Source organism: Polyodon spathula, chromosome 4, assembly GCF_017654505.1.
Source record: "Polyodon spathula isolate WHYD16114869_AA chromosome 4, ASM1765450v1, whole genome shotgun sequence".
Taxonomy (NCBI): domain Eukaryota; kingdom Metazoa; phylum Chordata; class Actinopteri; order Acipenseriformes; family Polyodontidae; genus Polyodon; species Polyodon spathula.
Genome location: NC_054537.1, coordinates 10,658,210 through 10,680,994, shown reverse-complemented (window position 1 = coordinate 10,680,994; position 22,785 = coordinate 10,658,210). Strand labels below are relative to the sequence as shown.

Here is a 22,785-nt window from a genome sequence, read left to right as displayed (position 1 = left end):
CGCAGCCATCCTCGGTCCAGCCACCCTAAAAGTGGCCTGCTTTGGTCTGTTTTTTGCTGGGCAACAGCCCCACTGTCAGCATCAAACAGGCACAGACAATAGTAATAGGAAGTTGTGATTGTTACTATGACAGCAGAACCAAAAAATAAATTTGACAGAACTCTGAGAATGACAGAGGCAGAGGATTCCAAAATACAGACAGACTTTCATATTTGTGCTATAATGTGGAAAGACATTTAATAATTCTTGTGGGATAAATGTAAAACCAGCCTAGTTGTCATGAAACTTTATTGGCAGAAACATTTTTTCACACATATCTACAGACGTAACCTGTGATCGTATTTTGATACTAAGGAAATGTTTGGTTTTGTGGGTAGATCTATCGAGAATTAAACAAACCATTACAGTGACGTCGCTATGAAAATGAAAAGTTTCCTTCACCGGGCAAATACAGTCATATATTTAAAAGTAACATGCTTTTAGACCTTCGCAGAGAGCTTGTTTAATTATACGCATCACCACACTACCAAATACACAATCTGAAAAATAAAGCCGCAAGTACGAAGAGGTTTAATCAATGTATAGGCTTTTTCAAAGTGTATCATCAAAGTGCCGTGATGTGAATAGGGTTACTAGACAGTACCAATTTTCAGCCTTCATTTATGGTCCCGGTCGGAAAAAGGTTAAATTGTTAAATTGTCCCAGTTTTGCATTCACATTTTTTTAAGTATAAAACAGTATCAGTGTGACCAGCAAGTTAACAACAGAGTAATTTATTAGGTTGTATTAGCACCATTCAAGATAAAATAAACAATCTTATGCATTATGAATGTAATAATTCTGATTATGTGTGTCGTGTAATTAAATGGTAATAGCGGATCTATAAACTTGAGTTCTGGGTGGAGAAGAGTACATTATTGATAGTTGCAGATGTTTCTTTTTAGCTATAAATGTTTTGTTTTTGTTGAATAGCACACATTTTTTATGGGTAATAGAATAAATGGGAGTTACTATTTACATTCCCGTATAAGAAGAGATGTCAGACTGATGGTAATAAGACCGCTTTCTTTTAATGTCCGATATGCAAGTTTTCAATGCATCGCTCCATTTCTAATGGCAAAATTTAATCTGGAATGACCACCTTGAAGTAGAAGTACACAAGTGACACAAATGACAGGCTTGTTGATTTAAACACTTCCTCTGTGCTTTGGGGATGGGAATTGGCTTCACGCTTCACGGGGTGGTCAATATGACGCCCTCGGGTACGCATTACAGTTCACGGGCTGTGCGCTTGCATACTATGCTCTTGTGTAAATGGGTGTCTCAAATTATAAGAATCTTCTAATCTGAGAAGAACTCGGATCTCAACTGCCTCGGAGCCAGTTCTGGTCCTATTTGACTTTGAAAGTCATGTCTTTAAAAAGCCCCCCTCGTGGAATCATTGTTGCTCGTAGTGGGGCTGGTATTTCAGGTTGCGCTCCAGGATTTCCTTTTCCCAAATGCGGCGAGACCGACTAGAGCGACTGGACTGTCCCGACTTGGAGCTCTGGCAGTGGGAGGACGCCCGGCGCATCAGGTTCTGGGAGATAGAGCGGTGGAGGTTCTTCATGGAGGATGAGGCTGCCATGGTAACGATCCACGGGTGCTTCAGTGCCTGGGTCGCAGTCATGCGTTCGCTTGGGTCAACTGTCAACAGCCTGTTGATGTAGTCCTTAGCTAGGTTGGAAACGCTGGACCATGGCTATAAAGCAAAAACAAACAAAAAACAAGTGAAAAGGTGCACAAATACAGCAATACTCCTATATATGTGAAAACAAATTATATTAATCCGTAAAAGTATCAAACCTGTTTGTCTCTAACAGCTAATTCCTCAAGCCTAAGCCATAAGAGTTTTTCTTTTCACTCTAGATGGCTAAACAAACAATATGATAAATGAAACTACAAGATATCCTTCTGGCTTAATCTGTCATGATTTCATTTTTAGGGTTTTGATATGAGCCTTGGATGCTGTCTCTGTCTTTAGAAAAACTCCCAGGTTTAGTTCAATTCTTTTCATTCATATTCTCTCTGTGGCATTGAATAACCGGTTAACAATTCATTTGAATTAAGGGATTGAATTCTGCTGGGTCATGTTTAAATAATAAACTAATTAGCTAAACAAAGGCCTACAGAAACTCTTTCAGAATTCAGCCTTTGTGGCCTTCCTGTTCCTTATTCCTCACTTGTATAAACTAATCCCACCTCTATAAGCTGCAGCCTTCTATTTACTTCAAGATCATATTTCTCACCTAATAATTAAAACCCATCAGGCATGAAATTGACAATTGCAAGAATATTTCCTGAAGTGAGAAGCAAGTGCAGGTGCCACTCTCTCTGCACGCAAACAGAACAAAGGATATGAAGCAGAGAGAGAAAGAGAGAGAGAGAGAGAGAGAGAGAGATGGAGATATGATACTGATAAGAGGGTGGGTAAGATAATACCTTTCTTATCATACCTCAACATCTCTCCACGGCAAATAAGGATACAGTCTCACTGGGGTTTTATAAACTGAACCAAGTGTAATGGGTGGAGCAAATAACTGTATCATTTTAACTGGTAGTTTTTATATATGTTTAAAAAAAAAAAAAAAAAAATATATATATATATATATATATATATATATATATATATATATATATATATATATAAATATATATATATATATTTTATATACCAATAATGGATACCACGTATATTACCACATATAACATATTTAATAATATCCACGTATAAAATACCACATATAACATATTTAATCGTAAAGAGAGAAATCCTGTACTCAGACTGGGTGAAGTAGTGACTAAAGCTGTGGTTAGGTAACCCTGGTAAGATGTAGCTGCTCCTAAACGTTCACTGTACTTTTCTGGTGGTGAGTTTCAAGTGATTGAAATGTAAAAATGAATGCTCAGGTCTGTACATTGAGGATTATATTAAAATTGTTCAAGGAGGTTAATGACAGCTTGCGTGGCTGCTGTATCAAATCAATGCCATTAAGCAAAGAATGACAGTGGTAACTTATAGAAATGTAGAACATACAAACCCAATTGAATTACTGACTCTTAGTGACTTTTAGCACACAACTTCACAAACAGGCCTGCTGCAGTTATGTTTTCTGATTGTTTAATGTGAAACACTTGAATGTTTCATGCAACACGGATTCCACGAGCAATTAGAAAGATGCATGCAAGCTTCCAGAGTGGAAATGAATAATGGTCATTTATGCTGGAGTAGAGCCAACATTCTGTCCTGATGATATGTGTTTTAGAACGGCAAAAGATGAACATGACTACATAAATCAAATGCCAATTTCATCCCAGTACCAGTTTAAAGGAAGCTTGAAAAACTGGAATCCCTTAAAAATAATAATTAACAAGAAAAAAGTATGACTATATCAACTTTAACTAAATAGCTGCACCTGATGTATATATAATAATATCACAGACCATACATTACAGTGTAAACAGACCATTCAAAAGAAGGCTCTGAACCCTTAGGAATGGCATGGCCATACTATACCAAGAATTGTTCAGTATAGTTTGGAATAAAAACATGGGCTGGAGCTTTGGAGACAGATTTGGTCATCCCTGGCAAGCTTCATTGCCAAAATAGAGCCATATTACCAATATTACAGTTAGAAGTCAAGTCACAAAATAAAATGCCTGTTGCCATACAAATATTAATTCTGTGAAATATGCATTGTTTCAAATGTGGCAGATTTACAGAAGGGATGCTTAACTAAATGGAGTTCAAAGGAAGTTTCGGAATTCACATTTTTTTTTTTTGATATGGAAAGCTACACAAGTAAAAAAGTATAGATCATGATTAAGGCTGCATTTTTTTTTTCACGGTTATCGTGGATTTCATGATTTCCATGAAATGTATCAGTTTCTGAGAGAATAGCATCAACATACATATTTGTATCACAAAAATAAATATAGCTTACATTTGCCTTATTGGCACACTACCTGTTACGCTGTATTGGTAGCCTACCAACCGGTTTACTTTGCTTCTGGTTAATAATTAAACACACAGCATTGAGCTGCAAAATTACTTAAAAATGTCTGAAACGAAAAACACACCAGTTACATCAAAGATCAGAAATATTTCTGCAAAAGATCACTCCAAGAGCAAGAAATTCCACCTGTCTCTGTAGGTATTTTTACTTAGTTCAATAAATTCCCTGATGATGAAAATAGAAGGTATTTAAAAGGTGGACATAAAAATGTAATATTCTATAACTGAGCATTTACTGTTTTTCAGGCAAGCATTTAAATATTTAGGAACATTTACTGTATAATAACGCTAAAGGAAATTATCATTTATTAAATATTATGTTTAACTGTGGAATATCTTGAAATATCTATTTTTAGGTCTCAAAATGCTGGGAAATAAGCCATTTTTTAACAAGAAATAAATACAGCCCTAATCATGGTTAAATCACATGGCGCAATTTTTTTAAAGCTTTTGCACCTAATGGTCATTAGCACAAGTTAAAAACCAGAGTTAAACAACCCTGGTGTAATTTAAAGGTCTGTACTGAATGTTAAACTATTTTACGCTAGTTTTAGAATTATAATTGCAGTTTTTTTTTTTTTTCTTTTCTTAAAAATAATCGTGCCAACAACAAATTCCAGTAAAAGGTTTTAAGAATCTAATAGTGGTTTCTCAATTGCAGTTAATGGCTCATGTAACACAACTAATCAATCCACTTTGCAAGGCTTTTAATTACAAAACCATGTTCGCTTCTTGCCAAGCAAGTTTTTTTTTTTATCTTAACCCCTTAAGGTACACAAGGAATTGAGCGGTTCTTCAAATGGTTTCTTCTTAAACTAAGTATTGACCAATGGATTTTATTGACCATTCCTGCAAGGAATATTCCAACGGATAATACAAAGCAAGACCACACAGCACACACACACTGTAAAAAAGTTTAGAATACTCTTTGTGCTGAGTCAAGCACATTAATTAAAAGGAATTAAAAAAAAAAATGATACTCATTATGAGTCCTGCGACTTATTATGACATAAACCCTGCATTTAGAAAGAATACTCACTGTTTGTTTTCTTTTGTGCATGGTCATTCTTCACCACCTAATCTGAAAAGCAATAATTATGACGAGTACAGGAAAAGCTGGAGGCCACAATTACAGTAGATTGGGAGTGCGTGAAATACACACTGTACAATCTGACACTGCACGCAAACAGGACATTCATGACTTAAACTCAACCTCTAAACCGACAATCATCTGACACTGTCTTTCCAAAATCAAGCATCAGCAACAACACATGGCTAATTTAACCAGAACCGACAGCTCCCACAGTCACAAGAGTCTGATTAGATTTCTCTTCACCACATCTCAGTTCCAAAGCTGCCAACTTTAAATGTGTAAACTCCTTTGCTTAGTCGAATACTAATACAACTGGTATTTCTGCCAGTACCAGTATACATACGTATCTATGTGTACAAGTGTCTCTTAAGAAACGCCAAGTTCCACAATGCACCTAACCAGGCTCCAGGGACTTCCTGTATTCACTATGGCTCTTGTGTGGAATGTACTGTGTATATGGCGATTGCCTTTATACATTTCAAACGGTCTGTCTATATCATTTCAAAATAACTGTACTGGTTTGATATTCATCTCACCTTGTTCTAAAAACAATACTTTCTGTCTCGTTTAAAATATTAGCCATCAGAAAAGGCTATACTACTGTACTGCAATTTATTTTCGTATCGGATGTCAAAATCCACAGCACTTGGACGACAGATTCCACTGGTGACGAAACTGTTGTCACATGTGATTTTAGTGGATAGCTAGTCTTTACTGATACATCATGTAGCCAACAAAGATGTAACATTTTATAAATTACAGTTCTTCACGTGACATAACCTGACTGAAGCCTTTAAAACTATAACAGTCGTGGTAATGTATTCCATAGTGACAATACATCTTCTGTATTAGATAAGTAGTTCAGTGCTGAGGTATTGCACCATTTAAATAACTACAGATCAATCTGCCACAAATAAATCTCATAAAGCAAAGAAATAATGACTGTTTATTTAACAGTTAGGCTGCAGCATTTAGAGATCAGTATGTATACACCATCATTAGGTAATCAATAACAGAGGGCATTACCAGGCAGTATGGACCGTTTGGGTAATGGGGCCCGAGAAAAAGTCAAGAGCGCTATTAAAACCAAACTGTCCATTGTGTCTGGTAATGCCCTCTGTGTTACTGATTACCATAATGCCTGGTAATGTTACAGCACAATTCATTGTCATTTTTATTTATTTTAACTGTATTCAGTTTTTCATTTTTTAAAATTTATTTTTATAATAATAGCAAGGACCTGTAAATGTAAACATAGGAATTATTCAAACCATGAAAGTGAGCAGATGGATCTGAATTTTTTTTATTGGCCTAGTTTGAGGATAAACATTTCCAAGATTTATGACAAGGATGATTTTACTTGGCAACGGCCAGGACTGCAAAGCTGTATTACCCAAACCCTGAAACTACCAGCTTGATGAGCAAACATTTCCCATAGCACAAAAAAGTTTCTTTAATTTAGGACTGTTTAACTTTCACACACTTTAAATTGCTAGCTATCCAGTCATCTACAGAAGTGCAACACATTTGCATTGTGGCAGCTTTTAAATACTAAGAGTACTAGTCAGGAATCACATCTGTCATTGTTTTATTTGTTATAACTACTGAGGCCACTGTAAAACTTAAAAGCATACATAAAACTGCAGCAACCAATCAATCAATCAGCACATATGCTGTAAGATGAAGCATTTAGGAGCCAGGGCTGGCACTTGCACGCAGTGCTGGTGTTTGAACCTCCAGGCTGTGGAGCTCTCAGACGCACAGAGGAATTGCATGCAAAGGGACACCCTTCTTACCAGGAAAGGGTAGAAAGAATGCAGAACGAAACAATGCTCTATTTTTGGCAGACAATAAGCACCTTGAGTAGTTGAGCTGTAGTGCAGTGACCGAGGAAGCAGAATGAGTCTAGTCGATTGTGGTGGTAAAATGCACATTTGAGGGGTGAGAAATTAACTTAAGCCATACAGCGTTAATACCAGACAGACAGACACTTTACATTCATTGAGCAACAATTGACAGACAGACACGAGTTTGAACCGGCATCCTGCATACATATCCATTTATGTCCCAGATGTTACTGGAGATTTTTGAAATGTGGAAGGAGCGAGATTCATCCAGAAGAGTGCTTCTGAGAGAGCAGGCATGAACGAGGTTCAGCTTTTTTCATCCGTATACTGACTAACTAGTTCCAGTACTGTACATTCCGATGCAACTTTTTACACTCAAATGTCCGGATTCTTCAGTGACTTCACAGCAACAGCACAGGTGTCAGCCTGCTGACAGCCCTGCTACTTGGAGCTCCGACCTGACAACAACAGGTCACTCGTGGCAGCAGAGCAGCTCGCAAACCAAGCCCTCTGTCCAGGGAGGGAGGGACCCAGCTTGCTCACAGACACAGTCCATCTAGCAGAGTGTGAGCAGCTCTGGGAGGAACTGTCTGCTCTCCCATTACAATACCTGTTTGAGGACTCAAGAGAGGCTTTAACAACTGGTCTGACACCAAGCAGCGTCAAACATGATTAACAGATCGACTCAAAAGGAACACGAAAAGGAGTTATTTTACATAATTGTTAATTAAACGCAGGTGACAAAGTAGTAAATAGGTACAGTATTTGTTCTGTATCACTGAACAGCAGATTAGGTCCCTTTCATAAATAGTTTGTTTCCAGTTCAGTTAGTTTGAAAGTGAACTCAGAAGAAAATAAAGACAAAAATGAATACATTCTTATATGCAAATAAACACGGTATTTTACAATGGAACTAAGTTAGTTTGACTGGTTGCAGTTTTCCAAACTCCGTTATTTTCATTCCATGATGCGATGTAGGATACTACAAGGGCTTACAAGATAAATTATAGAATCAGTAATACATTAATCATGGAAAAACACCTGTTTTTTTTTTATTGCTATGCCAATATTTAGGTAACCAATGGGTGCATAAAAATGTTAATGAAATAGCACAATGTAAATGGCTTGAAAAGTTCACAGAATACTCACTTTGATAAATGAATGAAATGCCCGAGGTGAGCGTGACAAGTGCTGCCCCTTTCGTGCAGCAAACTGTTTTAGTGAAAAGAGCTCCTGCCTGTTTGTCAGCTTACACATGACATGGTATACAGCTTCGGGATCCCCTGGCATGACATTCCTTCCAGCGACAGGGAGATTAACTCTGTGGGCTTCACAAGGAGATGCTAATGTTTGCTTATACAGTTGTCAGCAGCTATTGCCAGCACACTCCTTGGTGTGCATTATTAACAATGTAATAAGTGTCAGGCTGAAACGCATTCACCTGCGAATCAACACTGATTTATTATTATACAGCAGTTGTAAAGCATTTCAACACCCGCTGAAAAAAATGTAGTCTAGTGGATTAGAATGAAGAGCTGGGATATCTGGACATGCACATAAAAACAATCTTAGGTATGCTAAAAATATTGTTTACTACAGGTAAAGTAAGCATCAAAACACGTCAGCACATGCAGAAAGACAGATCATTCAACACGAGGCACAATGCTGTAGGTCTTGTGGAAATGGGAAACGTTGAACAAGGTACAACTAAGTAGACAAACCTTTATTAGAAATGTAGAACAAAACTGTTAAGGTGCCTGTATTATACACATTATCTCCCCTGCACACTGCCTACTAGAGCTTACAATTAGAATTGGACTTTATAAAAAAAATCTAATCGGATTGAAGCTCCCTGTTTGAGGAATTGATTCCCAAATCCCTTAGATGTTCTGCATGTATTATTATTATTATTATTATTATTATTATTATTATTATTATTATTATTATTGCTATTATGTAATTTGTACTACTTTTTGATACTGCATACTTCTTTCTGTTTCAACTGACATTTAAAGCACTTTGAGTAGGAAAGGCGCTAAATAAATAAAATAAATTCAAATTCAAACCACCAGAAGAATTATTCAAGATATTAATCAATTTTAATTTGAAAGAAAAAAAAAATCCCAAATGCCAGCGGTTTCAGTGAGCTGTCAATTATGTTAATTTGTTGAAAGATCAACCAATAATAACAATACTTAAATACATGTACTTGTAGATTGTGTGTATACTCCGAGGTCGTGAGGTGGTCGGGGGTTTGTTCTGGGAGACAGAAGCTGCAACGCACCAGCAACGATGTGTATATGAGCTTGCAGTGGGTGAACTGCCTGGACAGGGAGTTACTTTCAGGACTGTAGTTCCCACCCAGTATAGCAGGGAGGTGCGGAAGCGGGACCTCCATTTGTTAGCGAAGCAGCGCGAGCCTTCATCACGGCACCTTTTATTTGTAGGTTTTGTACAGTGTTTATTTTGCCTTTTGTACACCGGGCCATATGTCCCATGTGAGCTACCACTGCAGATAGCATCACGTGGGGCTCCTGTATGTACATCTACTGTATGTAAATAAACCTGCGTGCCTGCGGAGCGTGTCAATCCCAACCTTACAGTCTCGGTCTCCTGTCAATCACGCAGCGATCACGCATCCACCCTTCGGTCACTCATTTATGCACTGTGCAGGAGTCCCCTGTTACAGTATTGTAAATAATCAGGGCATTGATATATCAGCATTTCTTGCATTGATTCCGGTTTAACATTTTGACTTAACAGAAGCCTGTGCAACCTTTCGAAGAGCTATAAACAAAAAAGTGCTCTCACCCACCCTGCATCCTGCCCCGCAGTGCACTGTGAAACACAGGGGGAAAAAAAAAAAAAAACTTGTATAATTCTTTTATGCATTTCAGATGAACTTCTGTGGTTAATGTCACAGGTGCACTGTGCAGTGCTGAGTTATGACAGGTTAATACACAAGTAGCAACATTGTAATGAGATTTATCAGTCTTTTCTATAAGAGTTGCTATGTGCATGCATACACTGCTAAAGAAGTGACAGACAAACAGACAAATAGCCTCTATATATATAACCCCCATAATGACACTATCAAAAAAGCTTAAAACAAAACAGATAAATGTTATCTAGATACTGTATATGTTAAGCTCTTAATACATATATTACAAATCAATGTAACTTGTTGCCAGTGTTCTGTAGGTTTCGTTGTACAGTATTACAGCAAACTGTTCCTTAAATACAAGCTTACAGTATTGTTACACAGGTTCTACTGGTAAATCGTGGGTTCTTTTTCACAAAATGCTCAGCGGCTTTGTTGATTTTATTGTGTTCAGCTCTAATGCAATGGTAACTATTTTTAACAGTGTACAGTATATCATTTATGGCACAATTTTACGTAACCTGGTGATTCAACAGTGAAATGGTTCAGCACAGGCCTATACATGTTTTAATGTCATTAATAACATACTTTAACAACAGGGGGAGTGTTTTTTTTTTTTTTTTTTTGCTTTCATAGCAAGCTACAAGTTAATCATTGAAGTTTTAGGCTTATGCCCACTCTACACAATTATCTTGAAAACACAACCTGGCTTTGCTGCCTTTAATGCTGTATGACACTATATCAATCACCAGCCCCACAACGTTTTCATGAGGTTTTCAGCACAGCAACTTACTTTGTTTAAACTCATATAGATCTGGATTCAATTCTTTTGGATGCGCAACTCTGCCAAACAACACAATTACAGTCAGTGATAAATTGGCCTTTCCCAAATGTAACCATTAAAACACCATGAAAACTATTTATCACTGGGTTGCAGAGGCAGTGTGTCTTGATTTCACTACAGGATTTTCAATAATTGAATCAATTAAGGAACCTGCCTAATTTGGATTTTATAGACCACTTGAAAATATGTTTTTTCACATTGTGAATATGAAGGCACTACATAGCAAAGGGTTTTTGTTTGTTTTTTTCCCCCCACTACAAAATCGCACAAATTCCACTGCTGCAAACATTTTCACAAAGGGGAAAATTAGGCTATATTTAACCCTTACTGGTTGTCTCAGCTATCAGCATTGGATCTGAGCAGGAATTATCCCATGGTAGACACCCTTTTACTGCAGCTAAATGGGATTAAGAGTCTCACACTGTGTTTAAGACACCTAATGCAACCCACAACAAAAATAAACTAAATAAATAATGAAAAACACCTTAGAAAAGTACACAGGGACAGATTCTCAGAACTAGATTCCAACAAATAAGGGGAAAGGGTTTATTAAAAAGCACGTGGCAGAGGAACATGATGTGCCAACTAGGCAAAAAAAAAAAAAAAAAAAAAAAGGCACAGGTTTTGATTGATGCTGCAAGGTTTGGATTTGGATTTTCCACAGGCAGCTGAGCTTCACTGACCTGCGAGCGGCTCACCAAGGCCCAGCATGCAAACATTGAGTTTGATTAATAACTAATCTACATTAATGATTTAGATTCTGGTATAGTAAGCAAACTTGTTAAATTTGCAGACGACACAAAAGTAGGAGGAGTGGCAAACACTGTTGCAGCAGCAAAGGTCATTCAAAATGATCTAGACAAGATTCAGAACTGGGCAGACACATGGCAAATGACATTTAATAGAGAAAAGTGTAAGGTACTGCACGCAGGAAATAAAAATGTACATTATAAATATCATATGGGAGATATTGAAATTGGAGAAGGAATCTATGAAAAAGACCTAGGAGTTTTTGTTGACTCAGAAATGTCTTCATCTAGGCAATGTGGGGAAGCTATAAAAAAGGCTAACAAGATACTCGGATACATTGTGAAAAGTGTTGAATTTAAATCAAGGGAAGTAATGTTAAAACTGTACAATGCACTTGTAAGACCTCATCTTGAATATTGTGTTCAGTTCTGGTCACCTCGCTATAAAAAAGATATTGCTGCTCTAGAAAGAGTGCAAAGAAGAGCGACCAGAATTATTCCGGGCTTAAAAGGCATGTCATATGCAGACAGGCTAAAAGAATTGAATCTGTTCAGTCTTGAACAAAGAAGACTACGTGGCGACCTAATTCAAGCATTCAAAATTCTAAAAGGTATTGACAGTGTGGACGCAAGGGACTTTTTCAGCCTGAAAAAAGAAACAAGGACCAGGGGTCACAAATGGAGTTTAGAAAAAGGGGCATTCAGAACAGAAAATAGGAGACACTTTTTTACACAGAGAATTGTGAGGGTCTGGAATCAACTCCCCAGTAATGTTGTTGAAGCTGACACCCTGGGATCCTTCAAGAAGCTGCTTGATGAGATTTTGGGATCAATAAGCTACTAACAACCAAACGAGCAAGATGGGCCAAATGGCCTCCTCTCGTTTGTAAACTTTCTTATGTTCTTATTAATATCTGTTCTGCCAAAGACAGCTGTACTAGTTCTTATCAGCAAAACAACCAACAAGCTCTTTCATGAAATAAAACGTAGAACAGTAAGCTCGTTTATGACCCCCACAGGGGGAGAACCGCTTATCCGTGTCTTGAAAGTTTGCAGTAATAGTTTTAGTTTAAACTATTAAAAGTATGAGATAATGTGGATACAGTACTTGTATGTCCATGCATCCATCTGTCTGAATGTCACACTTTTTGCATTAATATGGAGAGCTGCTTATCACAATGTGATTTTAGTTCACTGCTAGTTTTTATTCTACACTGTTCTGTAGTACTGTTGATATATGTCGTGGTCATCAACATTTTATCATACTGATAGCTCTAATTTATAACTCACGGTCCTAGCTGGGGATGTATGTTACTGACATGCTTGTTTAAAAGTGCTACATTGTTGTATCTCATTTCTTTATATAAAATGCAGTTTTCTGACAATGTTGGAGACTTTTACACCATCTAAAAAAAGTCTAAAACAATTCTGTACAGTAGGTGGTATTTTAGCACTATAGGTGCTGCAGTTTGCCTTAAATGTTCATCAACAGGCTAAGGTTGTTTATTGGATTAAAGAGGTTTGGCCTAATTGTTGTGACCACAGAAGAACAAATATTTTCAGATGCACACATGTCAGATGCTCCCACCTACTTGGTTGGTTCTAGTACTGTACTCTCTCTCATCACACACCAATCTTGATTGAGTGTTTTTGACTAATTGATGACCAATTGATGACCAATTTGATCTGCTTTTAAAATAAACATTTAAAAATGCTCATGCGATATAAACTCCTGAAAAATTTAATCACAGGAATAAATTAGACTGTATTGCATTACTGCAAACAGCCTGCGGGATAATCAAAGTATTTCCTTGATGTAACAGAATTTTGCATTCGATTTCTTTTAGCACTTTCCCCTGGCCGTTCGATTTCCTTCGGCACTTTCCCCTGGCATATGTTTCCCAAATAAAAGCATGCAAGAAAGTTAATTTAAGTTTTACAAACCAAGTTAAACAGTAAACTACAAACACACACCGTCTGTCAGTAATTTATCCTTCATGAGACACACTTGTTCTAAGGTCAGGCTTGTCCAATAAGGACTGACTTAATCGCTGAAACAGACTTCATGCACTTCATCAAGATTCCCTTGAGCAAGTGGAGTGGAAGAGAGCAGTTAATACATTTCAACTGGAGCTCAAGCTTTGCACGTTCCTACATGCTTTCACCAAGCAATTACCAGACCTGATTCGCACAGGACTAAAAATCACCATATAAACAGGTGGCCGCTGAATTTTTACAGGACATCGGAACCTCTGTAAAATTTAAAACTCAAGCATGTTGTGTCTTTTTAGCCCTTTGTGATATAGGCATTTCCGGGGTATTCACATCAAAGCAAAATTGTAACCTTGGTATGTTGTTTGGGGGGCATGAGTACAGTTCAGTAAAATGGTACTATTGGGTGTAACCAAATTGGGGAAAGGAGAAAATACAAAACATAATTGGCAACTCTTTAAAAAGTGGATGCTTTGAACGAAGCATTTGGAGATATGTGTGGAATTGTATATCCCTCAGGGACAAAGTGGTTATTCAACATGGTCAAGGTGGCCTAGGCTACAGTGAAATGAAAAAATGCTCATTTGATACGCTTCATTCTTCCTCAGTCTTGCACATGTTATTTGCATCTGGTTCACTGCACAAAACCATGTTCTCTGTACACAACGTTGCATTTCATTTTGAATTTACTGACTTTCCTTTATGAAAACTAGTCCGCGTCTGGGAGGTTATTAGACATCCTTTGCTTTTGATCAACTCTGAGGACTCCATATTTTTTGTCCCGTGTGACTCATGCTTTAGATGTACAGGTACATTACATTTTTTTATTATTGACAAGATACCGTGTTTTTCCAACACCGAACTCCACATAGTACACTGCCACCCTGCCACAATGTAATTTAAGTAATGTATTAATACTATTAACTTTTCTTAAGAGATTTTGTGAAATATATTAAGACCACATTGCATTGCAAATTCAAAAGCGTTTTGATCCCACTAACCTACACTAAAAAACACCCCTGGTTGTCTTTGAGTAGTAATTATTTTTCTATTTTTAAACTGAATTTAGTGCTCATATAACTGTATACAATTGAACTGGCTATAGTGAGATTAACCTCATAGCTCTGCAAGTGCAGCTTAATCCTGACCTTCATTTGTGTCCTACAGTGAAAACAAATCAGGCCTCCAGTGGTGAATCATGAGAAGCTACAATGCCACAGTGATGTTTCCCAGTGAATGCCTCTGTGTGTCTAATGCTTTTCACTTTGTTTCAATGCAACAGTAAATAAATATTTCCTTGCTCAGATTGCATGTCTTACTTTCAGGTAGTTTGTTTCACCTGCCCTTTACTTAAAAGTTAAGCATGCAAACTAAGTTCTTTTTTGACCAACATTGGTACCAGTATCATTTTTACAAGATGTGCTTCTTTCAAAACTACTTCGGTGAGACCTAGTGAATGGAAGTGGATGACAAGAAAAAACTCTTGTTTTTTAGCTATTAGCACTCTAATCCTTTTTTTTTTCAATTATGAAATAAAAGGCAATCATACCATGAATGTCATAATGTTATGCTCCTTTATGACCCCTCTTCTGGGGAATCTTATTTAAATCACGTCAGTGCTGTCAGTATGTTATGTATTACAGTAATGTGAAGCATTTATCCAATCTTTGCTAGAAATGTAATTTACAGAAAATCATAAAAACTACTGGAAGAGTTGGAGCAAAATCCTGTGCTGAATCATTTTGTGTACAGACTGTTTTAGTTCATATTTTGCAAATACTAAACTATATAACAGATACAGGAATGTTGGTTGAGAGTGAAGCAAATAAAGACTTACAGTCTGCCAGTCTTTTCCTTCTTTCTTTCAAAAGCACTGGACAGAGCGATTTATATAGCAAAGCCTGATACAGCAATGCTTAGCAACCAACGGGATGAGTTTGTTGTACCACTGTAAATCAGGGCTGGTCACACAGAACCTCGGCATACAAGCCTAAATAATCCACATTCTTTTCCCATCTCTGCTGAACAAAAACACAAAAAGAAAATACTTCCTACAGGGAATTTCACTGATTTCTGAGGATAATGTTAGAAAATGCAGAGCTCTGGAAAACTGAAATAAACAGGCCCATGTTTTATTTCAGTAAAATACTGAACAAGCTTTAAAACAAAAGTTTCTATCTGAATTTTCCAGCAGAAATTAGTTTGTGCCCAATAACGTTGCTTCCTCTGGTCTTCACCGCACTGCTTAACTTAGTTTCTATTTTATTGCCATGATTGCTTGTACCTCAAGGCACCAAGCCAGAAGTTTGCTGACAGGAAATGCTACAGCAATATTTTGTACTACAACAGAATACAAATTACTGCTTTATGGACACGATAGATCAATTATAGTCTTGAGGCATGTCTACTACATTATGTCTTGTAGGCCAAAATTGAGAAACCGACATACACACTCTCAAATCTCAAAAGCATTGTTCTACGCATGCAATGTAACTGCGTTTTATTAATATAAAACACTAAACAATTAAAGATAGTTATTCAGCTTTCTGCAAAACACAGTGCCTTTACATGGTTTCACATATGTGCTATTCTTCTGTTCAAAAGAGCCATATGTCTTGTTATTCTTTACATTTTAATCATGACAGCAAATGTGTTCCCCATTAAAAACAAATGGGACCCAGGTGACAATGTCCCTACAAAACAAGGTGGAAGGGATCCGGACAATATGCTCATCTAAACGCCAACCTTTATACAGGGCAGAAAGAGTGATGATTCTGCAGCTTTGACAGCTTATCGCCGGGAATCCGTCATTCTTGCTGCGAGGATAAGGTGTTTACAACATACATCTGTAAACCATCCATGCTATCTGTTAAAAACAAAACATTATGCAACACAAGAGCAAATATTTTAAAGCTCGTAGTTTGTGTGTGTCTATACTTACATCACCAGCAAAGCTGTACTTTCCCTTCAGGATCATTCTGTAAAGCCTTGTGCGATTCTCATCTTCAAATGGCATAGATCCACTCAACAAAATGTACGTGATCACACCGAGAGCCCACATGTCCACTGCACTGGTGTAGGGCTTCCTCAACAGGATCTCTGGTGCAATATACTCTGGTGTCCCACAGGTCGTCCTCATTGACCAGTCTCCGCCTTTATTGCCTGAGTTAGCCAATCCAAAATCAGTTACCAAGATCTTTGAGTCTGTACCTGGATGATAGTACAACAGGTTCTCTGGTTTCAAATCCCTATGGGAAATCCCCAAGCTGTGCAAGTACTTCACTCCATCTAAAACCATCTGCAGGACCTGCGTCGCATCCCGTTCCGTGAATGAGCCTTTAGCGATGATTCTGTCAAAAAGCTCCCCTCCGGTGGCCAGCTCCATCACCATATAGACGCGCTCCTGGGACTCCAGCACCTCGATGAGCTGGATGATATTGCAATGGCTGACTCTCCTGAGCACGCTCAGTTCGGATTCGCACACCTCCCGACCCTCCTTGGCTTTGGTTTCTATCATCTTGATGGCAAACGGTTGCTTGGTGGCCTTGTGCTCTACTCTAACCACCCTGCTGAAGCTTCCCCTCCCTATGAGAGCCTTGATGTCATACCTTTGAGTAAAAGAAAGAACAGGAGCCGTTTATATTAATGGGGAAAGGGCTGTGCTCAAAGAGGACTGGTTCATTTTCATTTTATGCACAGATGCTTCTCACAAAAATGTCATTTTACAACACTTGGGTTTGATTCTGATATTGGGAAATGTGGGGGATTAAGAAAAAAAAAACATTTAAAATGATTCAATGAAGTTGTACAGCAATAACAACATTTTGCATCACCTAGAATTTTAGGTTTGAGGCATAATTAAAAAAAAATGAACATAATTTTGATCTTTCATTTACATTAGTCAGGGTGACTCTGCACAGTGCAAATATCCAATTGTTGAAACAGAGGTGATTTGCGCCATTTTATCCGATTATCGTTGCTTATTTCAAAACAAAAACTGAAAAATTAATTGTAGTGTGCATAGAGATCAGTACAAAAGCCAACTACTATATATCACTATTCTAAAGAAAATTATGTTATGCATTTATTTCTATACATCTGCTAAAATACTTATTTCCAACTTATTTTATGCTCTAAACAACATTGCGTCTGTTACTACATGTCTTAATATGCCACCAGCATCATGTATCATAGAATATGTGCTATTATTCAGATTATGTGTAATACATAGATAGATAGATAGATAGATAGATAGATAGATAGATAGATAGATAGATAATGTAAAAATGAAGTGTGATTAACCACATTTTCCTAAGGTGACCCTTGTACTTTGGTGCATGTCAGGAACAGTTACTTGTCATAAAATATAACAAATTAATAAGGCTACCACCAAGATAGGCTACAGAACTAAACAAACGTATTGCTATCAGTGTATTTGTATATTTTATAATTTTGTATTTTGCATCATTATAATGCTTATGTTAACATGTTTGTATTGAATCCACCCTTAATGTCTGTTATTTGTAATGTTTTCAATATACGTTTTCCTAAAATTAAAACAATGAATATAAATGAAATAATTTCCTTTTTTTTTTTTTTTTTTTTTTTTTTTTTTTTTTTACCTGGCTGTCACTCTTGAATCAAACCTCGCTCTATATTTTGCGACTTTGTTCCGTTTCACTCCTTCCTGCCATAGCAAATGCTGGTTCTGCTGCTGCTGCTGATAGGTCCCAGAGTTATAAATGCCCCAGAAATCGGTTTTATTCCCAGATGTTTTAAGGGGCTCTTCATGACATAGTTTTTGCTTGTTGTTACATTTCACCACCGATTTCACAAAATCCACGTAGCAGTTCTTGGGGGGCTCCGGCAGCACTTTACTTGTCCCGCAGCCCATGTCACAAACGCATCGAAATGCGATTTTCCAAAGCCATCAGGATGCAAGATCCGCTGCGTTTACGTGTAACCACAGAGACTCAGACCTAAGCGCTCTGCTGTTCTGTTGGCGCATGAACTTATCAGCCGCGCACTGAACATGTAGCTCGGGTTTATATAAACTGAAACAAAAGATGGGTATTACCACGCCTTTAAACGCATGCTTGGGCGTGTGTGATGTGTTGGTTGTAATAGTAGTCGAGACAGAGAGGTTTGAAATGTTCACGTTTTTTTTTTTTTTTTTTTTTTTTTTAAACACAAGATCAGGTTACACTTGTGTATGCGTGTCTGAGGATGTTAAATTTCGTTTCGATTCCTCTCAGTCACAGACCGAACTGAGGACTCTCAGCAGGTGTGTATGTACTTGCTGTATAAGCGTCACGGGGCTTGGTGCTAATAAGGTGCTTTATATGCTAATTGCTATATTTAAGCGTTTTTTTTTTTTTTTTAATCAATTAAGTGTTTATCGAAAATATTATCTCAAGCGCAAAACTTATTATAAGCATGTGATTCTTTTTGTTTTCCTATTATGCGGCCCATTGTAAGTTAAGAGTGCGCTTCTAATTCAATACTAAACCACTATTCCAGGTGTTTCTGTTATCGTGCCTTTTTCAAAGACTTTGGTTACATGCAGTAGGTTTTATTAATTATATCTACCCTGGATCTGTGGATTTATATTTAAAATAATATTACTTTAATGAAATATCCACGAAAGTCATTGTAAATCGGATGAAGATGTATTTCCTCATTAAGATCCCACAGGTTTAAGTTACTCAGCTGTGCTCAAAGAAACAGTGTGGCTTCATAAAGGCAACATGATTAGAATTTCCTGATTATATTTTGTTTCAGACATATTCCACAGTGTTTTTGATAAACTCAATACATTCTATAAACAGAAACAAGATCCATGAATAGGTCAACTTGTTTAAGACTTTTCCCATTTTGTGAGTCAAATCCGTAGCCTTTCTAGATTTTTGTAAAGCGATTTAACCTGTAAAGGAGTTTCCCTTTGCTTAATTGATTTTCTGATACAAAAAATGTGACCTGCTACTGAAGCCCACAATACTCGTGGCTTATAGTATACTCTTGCCTAGAGTATAGTATAATAATGCAACAACTTGGTGCTTAAGAGAGAAAAAAAAAGCATTAACCGGCAAACAATTTGACAGGCATCTCTATCATAGCTGGTCATTTGTGTAGGATTACTTTTTTTTTTTTGGGGGGGGGGGGGGGGGGGGGGGGGTGACAATGGGGTTGCCAGCCCTATGCTGTAACTTCTGCTCCACAGATGATGTTGAGTTCTAAGTACGGAGGTGACAGTTCCAGACACAAGAAGGATGTGATCCGCTGAAATCAGTGAAAGGTCATCGTTACAGTAACAGTCAGCACATCCATCTTGAATGAAAAGGTACAGTGCTCCCTACCGTAAAGCACTGGCCCCACACTCCCCCAACCTTCGCCCTCTCAGACCTCTGTGGGATCATTTAGAGATGATTTTAGGGACTTTTATTAAAGCAGCTGTGTGCAACTTTCCTGGAGAATGAGCATGGTAGGAAGGTCACAGATTTAGCTGTTAATCTGGCGGACCAACTATTGGGTTTATTTATTTTTTTAAAAACATGTTTGAACTAATAGTGCACATTGACAGCAAGTGATTCACCATGTTTTGTTTTGTTATACAATTGCTGTGTTTTACCATGGTTACTTTAATTGTGCTTTTATCTGTGCTTTACTACACTGATCAAAGCACTGTTAAAGAAAAGGGCATGTTACCAGGAGATTGCCGGTTCAGTCCCAGTCATCAACTCACTGTGTGTGACTGAGCGAATCACTTAACCTCCTTGTGTTTCGTCCTCTAGATGAGAAGTAAAACCCAAGTCCTATTGTAAGTGACTCTGCAGCAGCAGTTGTGATGCATAGTTCGCCCCCTATTCTCTGTAAGTCTGCTAAATGACTAATTAATAATTAATAATACTACTATGATGTACTGTACTAGACTTTTAAAAGTGCACAAATCAGAATTACACCTCTTATTCAGGTAAAGACAAGCCCAGTACAAAGTACAATAAAATACAAGGCAAGCTTTAAAAGGGACTAGCAGAACTCATAATTATTGTGGATGGTGGTTAATGGTTCCTGCTTTTGACTGTTGTCATCACTGCACCATGTTATGTAATGCTATGGCTTACATAACTTTGTGATGCATCAGTATATGATGAATCTATATGAAATTGAGATTAATATTACCTAAATTATTATCAGGAGTGAACCATTTAAACAGTGGTGTCTGTGTGCCACAATTTAAATTGAGTACAGGATTTAAATAAAAAAAAAAATGTAACAAATAGCAACTGAGATAAAGAATACAAATAATGCTTATTGTATGAAGGGCAAGCTTATTGTTTTATGTCATGATGCGCAATTTCATGCTAGAAAATAAGGTGACCACACACTGCAGACTTCCACATTTTTGCCTTCTGTGAACTCTGCTTCATTCTGAGATGCTATTGACTTTCATGTTTGCATTCTGCAAAGGAAGTTGCACTTGCAGAATCACAAGCTCCCCCCTTGAAGCCAAACAGGTACCCTTCTGCTGCTGGGGATTACAGCCGGTTTCTTTTTTACATCTTTTCACTTCATTTGAAATGTTGTCGTTGCCATGGTTTGATCGTTGAGCACCTGTTTACTGTTTGCTTTGAGTCATAAACGAAGCTGACCCTGCCTCATTGTAATTCAGTGTGAAGTGACAGTATCGCTTTCACTTTGTCAAGCAGTTCGGTGGATGCTGGTGGGAACTACCTACCTTCTGCCAAATATAAACAACACTCTGTGAATACGCTTTCTACACAACAAGGAAATACCATCTGAAATCACACTTCTCTGACAAAATAAAAAGGTGTTGTGTGTGCTAAAAACCACCAACGTTGATGTGGAGAATGGAAGAAAGTAGTTATACTGCTATGGATTACCATCATTGCACAAACCAGTGAAACCATTATTACTTGCACATTAAACCAACCTTCCTTTTTTTTCTCTCCTATACTTTTCACTTTTTGTACGTATGTAATCTACATATTCATGCCAGCGATTTAGTGCAAAGCTTTACTGAGAAAGTTATGATCCCATTTTGGTTCTGCAGCACTGCAATGTATAATGAGTAATGTGACCAGGTGGAAAGAAAATAGTGGTGATGGATTAGCAATTACCTGCCCAGTTGTCATATCCTGTCCGACACAAGCATCAATATATAACAGAAATGTCACCCAAGTTTATTAACTGCTGTCACTTTCCTTGTGAACAGGCTTATTTTGTGTTTATTGTGATTGTTCTTTTGGGGGCCACTGAAGCTAGTGCAAAGGATCCTTTCCAGTAGAATTAAAATCATTCTTAAATCATTCAAACTCAAAAAAAAAAAAAAAAAAAAAACTTTGCAGAACAATATTGTGTACATCCATCTGGTAATTCATTTATTAACTATATCAAACAGGCTTTTAAAATGTATACATTTAATTTTTGGCATATAAACATAATGTACTGTATATTTCCTGGCTTTCAATCATTTTGCAGTATGAAGAGAAAGTGATACAAATGTTAGAATTCAATAAAATCACAAACAGCAAGGCACCAATATTGGCTTGTCGAGGTTTAAAAAAGAAAAGACCACTAATGTAAGTGTACAACAGAGAAAAGAGAAAAGGTAACAAGACTAACTCGCTTCTTTTTTGCGGAAAGTAACTGTAATATTATTACTTCCATTAAAAACGAAACTTGTCGTTATTTTACTTTGTTATTGATAAAAGTAATAGTATTATAGTAACACGTTACTTAAGTAGCGAGTTACCCCAACTCTGGTTATTAATTATACATTTAGATACATCTTTCATTGAATAATTGACCAGTTTTAGACTACATCCCCACCCGAGATGTGAACCTAATCTTATTCAGTGTGCAAAAGCTCCCCTGCGTGTCATTCAAGTCACTTAGCTCTACATCATCTGGAGTTTGCTTTGGGTTGGCACCCTAAAAAAGGTATGTGATCAATCCCCAGACAAAATGAACTTTATAAATACTACCATGATATTAATTGTAATAAAAGTTCTGATTTAAACGTTGAGATTGCAAACAAGATAGTGACAAAATGCATCATTGTCTTCATGGGACACAGGACGGGCCAGCCAACCACTGACACAGGCCAGTCAGCAAGCAACTTGGGTCAGTCCACTCCTCTTATACAAAACCACAAACTATTCGGATGGTATTTCACATACCTTTTAACCAATGCAAAATGGCTCATTCAGCAACTTCATATGAGGTTACATATGATTTCTTATTATTACACAAAATAAACGTGTGAGCTGTGTCTCAAAAAGTTGATCCTTCAGTCCCATATAAT

At 37.3% G+C, this 22,785-nt stretch overlaps 1 protein-coding gene across 1 annotated transcript; it reads right to left on the bottom strand.

The window, feature by feature from the left end:
• Positions 1–227: 227 nt before the first annotated feature.
• On the bottom strand, positions 228–18,496 carry LOC121314165 (serine/threonine-protein kinase H1-like). The gene is made up of 3 exons (XM_041247168.1): positions 18,083–18,496; positions 16,402–17,068; positions 228–1,741 (listed from the first exon to the last, which is right to left on the bottom strand). The coding sequence occupies exons 1-3, from the start codon at positions 18,352–18,354 to the stop codon at positions 1,439–1,441; spliced, it is 1,242 nt and encodes a 413-aa protein (XP_041103102.1). The 5' UTR covers positions 18,355–18,496; the 3' UTR covers positions 228–1,438.
• Between the last annotated feature and the right edge of the window lie 4,289 nt (positions 18,497–22,785).

Excerpts from the sequence above, each read along its gene's own strand:
- LOC121314165 (XM_041247168.1), bottom strand. The coding sequence starts at position 18,354 with ATGGGCTGCGGGACAAGTAAAGTGCTGCCGGAGCCCCCCAAGAACTGC. Across the intron at positions 17,069-18,082 it reads GATTCAAGAGTGACAGCCAG|GTATGACATCAAGGCTCTCA; the intron begins GTAAAAAAAAAA and ends TTTTACTCAAAG. Across the intron at positions 1,742-16,401 it reads AGTACAGCTTTGCTGGTGAT|CCATGGTCCAGCGTTTCCAA; the intron begins GTAAGTATAGAC and ends TTTGCTTTATAG.